This window comes from Gorilla gorilla, chromosome 15 (genome assembly GCF_029281585.2).
Source record: "Gorilla gorilla gorilla isolate KB3781 chromosome 15, NHGRI_mGorGor1-v2.1_pri, whole genome shotgun sequence".
NCBI classification, from domain to species: domain Eukaryota; kingdom Metazoa; phylum Chordata; class Mammalia; order Primates; family Hominidae; genus Gorilla; species Gorilla gorilla.
The window spans coordinates 110,562,300-110,575,234 of NC_073239.2; the positions used below are offsets into that span (position 1 = coordinate 110,562,300).

General features: G+C 39.4%; 1 protein-coding gene across 12 annotated transcripts in view; it reads left to right on the plus strand.

Moving 5' to 3' along the window:
- The window catches only part of UNC79 (unc-79 homolog, NALCN channel complex subunit), a 277,012-nt gene that overhangs the window by 194,799 nt on the left and 69,278 nt on the right, over positions 1-12,935 (plus strand). For 10 of the 12 annotated variants that reach the window (XM_055361283.2, XM_055361282.2, XM_063698139.1 and 7 more), the window contains 3 exons: positions 5,285-5,392; positions 9,006-9,122; positions 11,701-11,784. In XM_055361283.2, coding sequence (XP_055217258.2) covers positions 5,285-5,392; positions 9,006-9,122; positions 11,701-11,784 — 309 coding nt within the window. The remainder of the gene's footprint in view (positions 1-5,284; positions 5,393-9,005; positions 9,123-11,700; positions 11,785-12,935) is intronic. The other 2 variants (XM_063698138.1, XM_063698144.1) reach the window with 1 other exon arrangement.

The following is a 12,935-nucleotide window of genomic DNA, read 5'->3' on the forward strand; positions in this document are numbered from 1 at the left end:
ACCTTAGCTCAGCTGCTCACACCCATGGTCACATTGCAGACCTTATTATTTGCCAATAACTGCAACCTCTTCATGATCTCAGTTTCATCTCTCATCCTCTGATTACCATTTCTTCTCTCCCTGGACAATTGTGTATTGATCCAAGTATTTTTTGCTGTCCCTCCCCTACTTCATGTCTTTTCTCCTTACTCAACTTAAACTCAAGGCTATCAATGTAATCCCTCACTGCCTGCACCCTCTTGGGCCTTTCCCTTTTTAGATTTGCTTGGCTAAACACAACCTGTGTTAAATCCAACTCTCCCTTTACCAGTACCTGCACCTATCAGATGAATGTGACTGGGTGAAAACACATAATGCATTGTTCAAGAAATTAAAAGAAAATTAAGAAACGTGCTTGAATTCCTTAACATGACCAGTGAAAACATAGATCCAGGATTGGTCAGCAATAGCACATGGGCCAAATCTGTCCCACTGCCTGATTTTGCAAATGAAATTGTATGAAGTGCAACTACATGCACAAAATAAAATTTAAAAAAAGAAAAACAAAAACACATAATGTTGGCTGGTATCATTTTAAATTAATGGCCATGAACCTCGACTGGGTCCTTCAGCCTGACAATCATAACGTATTTTCCTGGTCCATTCACATTTCCAGTCTCCTAAATGACTATTTCATAGCTACTTTTCTCCCCGAACTTTCAATAAGTCTTGCAATTGACATAATTAGAAGGACTTTCCACAGTCTCCTACCACCTTATCTGCCCACCTTCCAGCTTCTGCACCTACACAGCTGGACTTCCTGGCTGGGGCTGTATGTAGGTTAACTGTCTGTATTCCTGTCTACACCCAGCCTTTCCACATGTGGACACGATTCTATCTCTCTCGCTTACTCAAGAATATAGGCCCCTAAAATTCTCCCTTCTGTATCCTCCCTTAGTATTTTTTTTTCCTAAAGGACCCTTGATTTGAGCCTGCAAACATAATCTTATTTCTCTTTCTTAAACAAACAAAAGCACTTGATCCATGTTCTCCTAACTATTAGCCCATTTTACTCCTTTCCTTGTAGCAAAACATTTTGGAAGAGATAGAATAGAGTTGTCTCTCCCAAATTCTATTAGAGTTGTCTCTTCCAAACTCTATACTAAAACATACTAATGAATTAAAATTAAAAGAAAACAAAAACACATAATGTTGATTGGTATCATTTTAAATTTGGGTATCATTTAATTTTTGGTATCATTTTTAATGTTTTAGTATAGAGTTTGGAAGAGACAAACATTAGTATAGAGTTTGGAAGAGACAAACATTAGTATAGAGTTTGGAAGAGACAACTCTATACTATCTCCAATCTTCTTCCATTCTGTTATTTCTAAAAGCTGTTCATAAGCTGGGCATGGTAGCACACACCTGTAGTCCCAGCTGCTTGGAGTGCTGAAGCAGGAGGATCTCTTGAGCCTGGAAGTTGGAGGCTGTAGTGTGCTATGATTGCACTTGTGAATAGCCACAGCACTCCAGCCTGGACAACATGGTGATACCCTGTCTCTTAAAAAAATCATTCCTATGAAGCTTTCATTCCTACTATTTCACCCAAAGAGCAGTTGTCAAGGTCACCAGTATCCTTCACTGCTAAATCTGTCAGCAGTCAGTCATGAGGTCTGATGCTGACATATCTGCAGTCTTTGACACTGTTGGTCACCCCATCATTCTCTTTGGTTCCTCTCTATTTCCTTAATGACAGAGTGACTTGTGGTCTATGTCCTTGATCCTAGTCTCTTCTCTATGAACTCTCCCTCTCTCAGTGGTCTCATCTGGTTTTAGCCTTTACATATTGTCTGTATGCTAAGACAACCATCAGTGACCTGTTGCAGAAATAATGCTGTGTAACAAACACCTCAGCAGCTTACAACAAGTATTTATTTAGTTCGAGAGTCTACGACTCACCTGGGGATTGGCCAAGGCTGGGTGGCTAGGCTCTGCTTCTCATGCCTGCTGACCTCGACCTGGACCTTGAAGCCTGGAAATATTCTGCCATGGTGATGGCAGAGTCACAAAAGAACAAGCCGTGTTGCACAGGCACTTTCCAAGCCTCTGGTCATGTTATTCTTGCAAACATTCTGTCAGCCAAAGCAAATCACATGGCTGAACCAAAGTCAAGAGGGGAAATATACTCTCCCTCTTTAGTGGTAGAACTTTAAAGTCACATGGTGAAAGGCATGGATTCAGGGAGATATGAAGAATTGGGGCCACATCTCTCAAATATTGCATGGGACTATTTTTACTCATATGAAAATATTATCTGTTTATCTGAAATTAACATTTAACTGAGCATCTTCTATTTAATCTGGCAAACTTAATCTACCTTCAAAACACATCCAGAATGTGGCACCTTCTTCTTACCTCCACTGTTTCCACTCTGGCCTGAGCCACTGACATCTCTGACCTAGATGAACTGCTAGAGCCTCCTGACTTTAGAAAAAATGGAATTGGCTAGGGATGATTATTTTAGTAGTATTTTATTTAGTAGTAGTATTTTACAGTCCTATTACCTTCATGTCCTCTCAACACAACAGCCGGAGTGATCTTTTAAAATAGGAGATTACACCATTCCCCTGCTTAAAGACTTCCAGTGACTCGATATTTCTTTCATAGCAAAAGCACAAGTTCTTTAAATTCCTGCAAAGCCCTATGTGGTCCTAGTCCTCATTGGCTCTCAACTGCATTCACACTATTCTCACCACAACGCTACCTAGCCACAGTGACCCCTTGTCAGGTCTTGAACACCCCCCTTTGTATTCTTTACCTTTGGGCCTTTCCACTGATTGCTCCCTCAACCTGGAGCTGCCAAATATCTGTCTGGCTCATTCTCTCCCTTTTAATTATTTGATCCAACACCAGGTTCTCTGCAATGCCCTACTCTCCAGCCCCTACCTGGCATCTTGATGTCTGTCTTTCTCTTCTCTGTTTCTCTCCTACAGAGAATTGATCTTCCAACATACAATAATTTATTCACTTTTATGCGTATTAATTATTGTCTGTCTCTCCCCTCCCAAATGAAAGCTCCTGAAGGCAAAGATTTTGTCTGGTTTGTTCACTGACTCTATCACAAGTGACTAATAGAGAGCTGGCAAATGTCTGATGAAGGAATGAAAGGATAGCCTGACATTTTCTTCCCATCACTATAAAAATTGAATACAAATATTTTAAGCCAAGTGGATAGCTCTATTCAGATATTTATCTTAAATTTATGCAAGTAAAATCTTTCATAAAAACATGGAGGGCTGAGGAAAGATTGCCTCGCTAACAGAATCTCAGTACACTAATGCTTATTACCGACCTTCTTACAGCAAGACGTTTCTTTAAAATTAAAGATACACCAAGGATTTTAATAGGGATACCAAGGCCAGGCATGGTGGCTTATGCCTGTAATCCGAGCACTTTGGGAGGCCAAGGTGGGTGTATCACCTGAGGTCAGGAGTTCGAGACCAGTCTGGCCAACATGGTGAAACCCCATCTCTACTAAAAATACAAAAATTAGCTGGGCATGGTGGTGTGTGCCTGTAATCCCAGCTACTCAGAAGGCTGAGGCAGGAGAATCACTTGAACCTAGGAGGCGGAGGTTGCACTGAGCTGAGTTCATTCCACTGCACTCCAGACTGGGCAATAGAGCAAGACTCCATCTCACACACACTCATATACACACACACACAAATAGGCATACCCAAACTCTAAAAGGCTTAATAATCTTTCAGAGAATCCTTGAAAATTAGCTTTAAGCTTTTTCACTAACATTATTGGTGAGATTATTAGGCGTTAGTTGTAGCCTGCATAGAATGCAGGCCAGTAAGGGTAAGAGAGAAAACTGTGCGTGTTTTTGATTAGTAGTTTGGGGAAGATACCTAAGAGAAAAATCATAGCTGACCTTTACTATCTTAATGGCTAAAGCAATTTAACATTAGTCATTATGCTTTATTAAGAGGGTTTGGGAAACTTTACAAGAGTTATGCTTTTTTGTTATCAAGAGATTATTAATCTGGCAACCATACCTACTCGAAAGGCCTCTGAGAATCAAAAATAGATGCTTCGAAATCAGTGCTCAGAAACCTTTCTCCTAGACGCTCACCTAGGATCTGTTCTATAGTTTAGCAAGTTTAATGATCATCTCATAATAGAATGGCATTTGTTTCCTTAAAGCGTATGTTTGTATGAATGTATGAGGTTTGCTCTCTGGCAAGAAAAAACAATTTGCACCGTGACAAGGATGAGACAGAAACACTATTAAGCTTAAGAACTTGAAGCCATTTAGGGTTGACATCCCTGAATTCCAGTACAGTGTAGTCATGGGAGCCCATGGTGGTAACTCCAAGCCAGCAAGATGCTCAGTATATTCACTGCATGGTGCTGCCTAAGATGGCAACAAGGTTTGGAAAGAAGCCAGTAAACTTTTCAGCAGGTTTTGAAAAATAATTTGTAGTTACCTAGAATAGTGTGGGACAGAGTGTTTCCCATTACTGATAGGTTAATAAGACAATATTATATGCAGAAAATATTTCACTTTAAATACAACATTTGTCAAATAGGAGAGCCAATGACAGTCTGTTTCTTGTTCAACAAATAAAATACAAAATCTGAATTAATCATGCAAATTTATTTCGGGATGAGTACAGTCCATGCTCCTAAATCACTTAAGGGTTAGCGAAGGTTATGGGCAAGGAAACAGACAATTAGATTATAGTGTGGTAAGTCTGGAGAAGGTTAAAGACAAGGTGCTCTGTAATTACATCAAAAGGGCACCTGACCCAGCATTTTTGTTTGTGTATTTTTGTGGAGAGAGGTTGTAGAAGCCTCCCTAAAGGAGGAATTTTCTATATAAATTGAGACACAAATGATAAGTAGGAAATTGTCAGACAAAGGTGGAGTACCTATACAGGAGATAGGGATGAACTATTAAGCATATTTAGGTCTTAGATGAAAAGAAATTTAGTACAGAAAGGTTAAGGAATTTGTTTGGGGATATGCATTGTGAACAGCTGAGCTTTAGCTCTGTAATTTTGCTATCATTAATCTCCAAAAGGCAGATCCATAGGTGCAGAATGTCACATAGAGTCAGCTCTCCCTGGAGCATTGTAACTAGTATATATGTAATTCCATGAAAGTAATTATTAGGCCCGGAAAGTGTATAAAGATTTGAATGGTTGTAGTAGACAAGAGGGAAAAGATACAGAAAAGGTTCTTGAACTTGCTTTTAATCAGTGTCCTGAGTTTTAAATAATATTTCTGTTTGTAGATCCTTCTACTAAAGGACTTTCAACTTTGGAAATGCCACGAGAATCTTCATCTGCCCCTACGTTAGAAGCAGGTGTGCCGGAAACAAGTAGCCATTCCTCAATATCAAGTAAGATTTCCTTTGCTGATTATTTCATCTGTACATTTATTTTGGAACACTGTCTGCTGCCTTGTTTTCAATTTTCCCAATCTTGGTATTGTATATATATTTTAATGTTGCATCAGCTTCCTTGGTGACAGTATGTTGTATATTCTCAGAGACCCTGAGGAGTAGGATGGCCCACTTTCGTCCATATCTCTAGTGTTTGATAAATCACTATGGTTACTGACTGGCCAAGTATCCTAATTTGTTAAGGAATGATCACTGAATTCCATTATTCAATAAAATAAAAATTGTATAACCTGAACATAAAACACGGAACGGGTTTTGGGGCACATGAAAAGCATTGTCTATGGCAGAATTTTACATGGAACACTTTTATTTAATTTGAGTCGCCTCCATCATTGACAAAATTTGATCTAGGTTATCGTAAAATAAATGTATGATATATCATATTCCCAAAGTCATGACTGAATTTAGCTCTTTTGGATTGGAGAGTGGAAATGGCACGACATTTTACAGGACCTGTAGGAGGCGAGTATTTTGAAACTGGCTTCTGTTACTGGGTCCTAGATTTTGTCCATGGGAGCTTGAGTTCCACTGAAGTTCCATAAGCATGTCCACATGTCTCAGTGGGGTTAATTACGAGACTTTAGCATGAGACATTCTTACCAAGAATCAGAGATATGAACACAGATGCAATTTCTATAAACCTTTGTCATATGTGCTGATAAATGTTGTGTTCCATGTGGACATTGCCTGAAAAGCTATTTGATAATTTTCATTTGACCATCTTTTGATGATCCTGAAAAAACAGATAAAGATCTTAAATACTGGACTGGTAGTTTGGAACATCATCATCTTCATTGTTCATTCATTCATGCATTCATTCATTCAGCAACTATTTACTAAGTGTCTGCTGGATGCCAGACACTGTGCTTGGCACTGGAGGTCAAAAGTGAATAAATAAAACACCACTTGTTCTCCAGGAGTTTGCAGTCATAATAGTAATTATAGCTACTATCTATTTAACATCTATCATGTGCCAGGCATTGTGCCAAGTGGCTCACACACATTGTTATCTGATCCAATTCTTACATCAACACATGCATGATAGATGTTGTTGGCCCCATTTTATAGATTCGGTAATTGAGATGCAGAGAAGCTAAATGACTTGCCTAAAGTCAAATATCTACTGAGTGATAGAGTCAGGAATTGATGCTAGGCCCTTTAGACTTACCAACCCATGTTCATTTTTAGTATACCACACTTCCTTTAAATAATTCAAATTCAGTTGTAATAAGGATTATGGAAATTCTAAGAAATAGTTTCCAAATGACAGTTATTTGCCCTTTTGGTAGCAAAGAAGAATGGCTAGTTCTGAATCTAATTATTATTCTTTTATTACAAAAATCTGTTTGATCACATGATAAAATGCCAATTTTATGACCACATACTAAAATCATAAAAGTGTATCTTCTCCTAATTTGTATGAGTTATCTTTAATAAAAGATAGTGGGCTGGGTGTGGTGGCTCACGCCTGTAATCCCAGCACTTGGGAAGCTGAGGCAGGAGGATCACTTGAGCCCAGGAATTCGAGACCAGCCTGGGTAACATAGTGAGGCCCCAGTCTCTATAAAAAAATTAAAAATTAGCCAGGCGTCATGGCGCACACCTGTAGTCCCACCTACTGGGGAGGGCAAAGTGGGAGGATCGCTCAAGCATGGGAGATGGAGGCTGCAGTGAGCTGTGATTGTGCCACTCCACTCCAGCCTGTGCACCCTGTCTCAAAAAAAAAAAAAAAGAAGAAATAAAAAGATAGTGAATTAGAGTATAATTTGAAATAGGATTATTAGCTCAGTAGGACTCAAATGATAGTTAAATATACCATAAAATGAATTTACAAATTACAAATGTTTCATGATCCCAAAGTCATGATTGATCTAGACTTTGGATTTAGCTTAGCACTTATTTAGATTTCCATCTTTCTCCTCCTTGCCATTAAAAGCATGCATTCTATAGCTCTTGGTGGTGTGTTCTTGGAGGCATCATGCCTGGTACCTTATACACTGAGCTAAACATTAAGGGTTTTATTCTCAGGGAATTCTGCTGTCTTTGAAAACACCTGAGAATTGAAGAAATTATTCAATCATCAGAGGTTTAAAATTTTCATTTGATTGAGTCTTCTAGATGCTGCTAATTTTTAAATTTGTTACATCTTCAAAAAGAATTCTGCTTTTGAATTTTACTTAAAGTTGTGCTTTTCAAGTGAGTCATAACATTGTAAGTTTTACCAATCAGTGGCAAAAACCAGAGATGTTTAGTATTAGGTTGAGTAGTCATTGCCATGAGTTAGGTTAATATTGACTTTAAGACACAAGAATTCCCATCACATCTTTCCCTTTTGATCAGTTCGTCAGCTGGTTATTTCGTAGCTAAACGTGTTGTGACCACCATTAATCAAACAGCATGCTAGTTACATTAAAAATAATGTTATAATTGATTTCACATCACACCAAGTTGCCACCTTGGTGCCATGATTGTGAAACGTGTGTATAACATTGAAGAGTTTCCAGGGGCCATGCGGTCATCCCGGTCTCTACCATCCCTTTCTAGGGCATGTAGTTGATAGCTTCGGTTTCTGAAGTTGTTCTTATAACACAGAGAATAACCACAAGTTGTCAAATATACAAGGTATTTGGGGTCATGCAGAAAAGTTGCATCCATGATGCTCTGCCTCTCTCACTGGGCTGGTTGGTAGGGATTGGTGGGACTGCTGGGAATAGGACCAGAGGAGACTGCTTTCCAACTCAGCAATCTACTGGCAAAAGTGTTTTTCATTGTTTTCTGGTTTGGAAATGCTAATAACTTGACATTTCACTGATGGGATATGTTTCAATGCTTAACTTACAGGATAAAAATGTTACCACTTTTTAAAAACAAAGATGTTTACTAGAATATACTCGTGGAATGTTGTTTGATTCACATTTTTCAAACAGTAGGCAGAGGCTCGCACAGAGATTGAAAACAGCATTGACTTTGGAGTTGATATGTTTTGGTTTTAGGACCACCTCAGTTGCTGACTGGTTCCAAGTCATATAATTTCATTTGCTTCAATTTCTCTCTCTAAAAATTGGGGTTGATATGTGTCATCCTACCCTGAAATATACATGCACACACACACATCATGTACACACGCACACATACACAAGGACGTCATGGGGCTATGAGGAAGATGGAAATAATGTATGCACAAGCTCTGTTAAAGAAAGTTAAGCCATACATTTAAATTTGTTATTTGTCTTAAATCATTTTTGAAACATGGCAGAGTATATAATTTTAAAAGTAGATGAAGATAATCATATTTCATTCAGTTATAACTGGGATAAATATTTACAGGCAACAAATCAGTACTAATGGGCACTGTTACCATCCTCACTGTGTGAAGAAAGGTATCCGGAACAGCAGAGTACCTAATTTTTCATTTGAACAGAAGCATACAATTTACCAAAAATTATGAATAGCAAATGAAGGGTCAATTAAAATTCTATATGGATGTGTGGAGCCTTTGTGTGCTGTGGAAATTTATTATTATAATCATCTCCTAATTTCCTCCATCTAGCTCAGTATAGGCAGATGAAAAGGGGATCCCTGGGAGTTCTGACAATGAGCCAGTTAATGAAGCGGCAGCTGGAGCATCAGTCTAGCGCCCCCCATAACATCAGCAACTGGGACACTGGTGGGTCAAGCTTTTTCTTCTCATTCTACCTCTCGGATTAGCGAATGCTACTTTCTCTGTGTCCACTCTGCTCCCTTGTTAAAGAATAGATTTTCTCTCATGTTCTTTGGTTCAGATAATTTTTCAAAACCACCTAAGGTAATTAGTATGTCTATTTAAACTTCCCAAGTGTTCTAGAGTGACACACTCTTCCGTTGAGGCTGGCCCAACTCTTGTTCTCTCTAAGACCCAGATTCCAGATATTAGGTTATTGATCTGGGGAGCAGGGAATGGAACTATGGTTTCATGATGCAAATAAAAAAGAAAACACACAGCAGATTATCAATATTCTCTGTTGTATAAACTACAGAGTATGCCCCAAATGAGGGAATATTTATAGTAATACTAATAGTGATAAAAATTGTCAGCTTAGTGACATCATGATCTGCCAGTAGGTTTGGGAATATGAGTTCTGTGTTTTAGCCAGCAGGGTCACCAGGTTGCAGCCGCACACCCCCATGCTCATAAGATGGAACTGCATCTAACCTCAATTTTAAAGTAAGAATTGACTGCCATGACATGTCTATTCTAAACATGATCACTCTGCATTTTCTAAACTTTGTTACCACTTTTTGTACATGTACTACCTTATCAAGCCAGTAGTACAGCCACAATCCTCTTTTAAGTGCCTGCCTTTTCTGTTTTTTTTCTTTTATAATTAAATGGGTCATTTGAGTTACAAGATTCTATATGTGAAAACACCTTGCAACATGCATGCACCACTAAAATGTAAGGGCTTATTATGGTGATATGCTCTGGGGCCTACCCTTGGATCGGACTCTTTTAGTATCGTGATTAATACTTTCTGGCTGCAGTGATATGAGATTATTTTAATATTCTTCCTGATGACTATGAATTATAATATCCACAAAAGCAAAATATTGAGATACTTTTATTTTCTTCAAAGCCATAGTATTTATGTACATAATTTTACTTGCCCTCATTATTAGAGAGAGAGAGAGAGAGTGCTAGTCTAGATAACTAAATCCCACACAGCATACCCAATCTCACATTTAACAGATAGTTTTAACTCTCCTGGACTTTATAAGGGTTCTTTACATTGTAAAGGTTTAGTGTTTTCTCTTCATTTTAGTGATATGTGGTAGTGAGCAGTGAATAGCCCAGAGCCAACAGGCAAGGGAGAGAAGGAGAAAGACTGGACAGCCAACCTCAGGAGTTCACTGGGTTTGAATGGAGTCTTTCTGCCTACACCAAAGAGGACTGTGCTTTCTTCTTTACGGAGATGAAGTGATGTAAGGAACTGAGAATGGCAGCTTTTGTTTGATTAGGTCTCCGATAATTAAATGCTGATGTGAGGGCTCTGAAGATGATTTTTACCTTGCTTCTGTTTTCTGCAGCAGGTAGCTCAGCCTAAGCTAACCAACCAGTTTAGATTCCGACTACAGTGACAACCTACTTCAATGGGCACAGTAGTTATAAAAAGGCAAACTGATCTCAATTTTCAGTCCCAATTTTAATCTAAGAAAATCTACATGATGCCAAATAACCCATTTAACGGAATTTTTCACTTTTCAACCAAATTTCAATCTTGTTCATGTCACTCTGGTTTGTCATTTAATATTTCCCATTTATATGCTGTCTGAATTTCTTTCCCGAGTTTTCCTGGGCCTGTTTTCCATCCTCCAAATTGGTTCTCGTGGTTCTCGAGTCACCAAGTCCTACAAGCATCATCTCAATATTCCTGTTTTGATTAGCACCAGAAAAAGTCCTCCTCACATCCGAGCCTAGGGGAGAGTCTGTGACTGTGTAGTACAATGTTAGGTGGCATGTCACTTTAAACTACACATGTAGATTCAGTAATTTGCTGGTCTCCACCAGAACAGATGTGGCCATGTAGGCACCTGAGAAAGGCAGCCTAAAACCTGGATCTGATCAGTTCACGTCAGCACACACCAGCTCCACCCTGAGAGCTGCCTCTTCTCCACCCATGCATATGAGACCTGCCTCTTCTCCACCCATGCATGGCGCCATGACTTACTGCTTTGCCTCATCTTTCATGTGAACAAACATTTTTGAAGCACCATGCCTCCATTTTTGCCCCCTCCCCCTTATTCCTGTTCCCCATCCCTCAGTCCAACACCTGTCATTTCCTTCTACCAGTTCCACATGTTTCCAGTATGACCTTTCTGGCCATTGCCCCAAATGATCACTTATGTACTTACTGATTTGCATAAAACATTTCTGTCATGGCTGTGATATTAGCCTTTCGTTTCCTATCCGGAGATATGAGATTTGAACTTTTTTTGTGGGGGCAGGGTGGGGTGCTTGTCTGGACTTTTTGGGATAGTTTTAGATGCTGTTCTGCTTTTAGTTGCATTTCATAGAACTGAATGGCAGGTTTGTAGTGAAGCCCCAAATAACCCTACCCTAAAATCTAGGATGTGTTCTGTAAATGTTAATAATACATAGTAACAGTGACCAAAAAATTGGCCCCCAGAGATGATTGGTTAAATTCTTTGTGTTCTAAATGGTGCTAAGATGACCACATCAAAGACTGAAACCCTCTATTTATCCACAGAACAGATACAGCCTGGGAAACGCCAGTGTAACGTGCCAACGTGCCTAAACCCTGACCTGGAGGGACAGCCATTGAGGATGAGAGGTTAGTTGAGTCACAGAGTCTCTGGCTGTAAAAGCTGAAGGAGACTGGACATGTCCATCATTTGGTCACCCAGCAGGTGCAGGCTTTTTCTTAGCAGCTCCATGGAGTGGGGATGACATTTGCCCAAACACCCCCAGTGGCTGAGAGTGCGTGACATCTCATCTTTGAACATGGCCAACAGTTCTTCCTTATAGTGACTTTCTAACCCTTGCACACAAAACAAGTCTAGTCTTCTCTCATATATATATATATGTTCAAGCCATTCTCCTGCCCCAGCCTCCCGAGGAGTAGCTGGGATTACAGGCATGCACCACCACACCCAGATAATTTTTGTACTTTTAGTAGAGATGAGGTTTCACCACGTTGGCCAGGCTAGTCACAAACTCCTGACCTCAGGTGATCCACCCGCCTCGGCCTCCCAAAGTGCTGGGATTATAGGCATGAGCCACCATGCCTGGCCTCTTCTATAATTTTTGGACATTGCTTATTCCCTCAGTCCTTTCTGGACCAGACATTCCTAGGTCCTTCAGCATTCCTCCTCAGACATATCAGTTTTCCATATCATGCCATATCTACTCTTCTGAGCATGGTCCAGCTAATCTGTATTTTTTCGAGAATATTGAGGTCATAGGCTAATAGTTTCTTTCCAGCTCTCTGAAGTATACATTGAAAAGATTCACTTGACTTGATGCTGCTCACAGAAGCAAGCTGAAGGCCAATCTGTGCTAAGGTCAGAATATTCATTTTCAAAATTAATCCCATGAATTTTAACTACCAAAGTAGTTAATTGTTACCTTTGTTCTTTTTTAATTGAGAAGGCAGATTAACCTATCATTGGTAGAAAAGCAGAATACCCAGAAAGAATTATAATCCCATCTCACAACTAGTCTTTTAAATCAAGTAGACCTATTTTTCTAGACCATGTCACTCTTCTAATTTTCCTAAGGAATGAGGTGCTATTGATCTCCAGCTTTTGCTCACATTTCTTTGGCAATGAATAGCAGTTTTAGTCCCTGTACTGGATGAGGTGAGATTCTTCTCATCTATGGGGCTAGGAAAAGCTTTGATGAGTAGAAGTAAGGGTGGTTGAACAAATCTTTGGTGCTTGTTCATGATCTGGTGACTCAGTAGCAGCAAAAGTGGAATGAGGT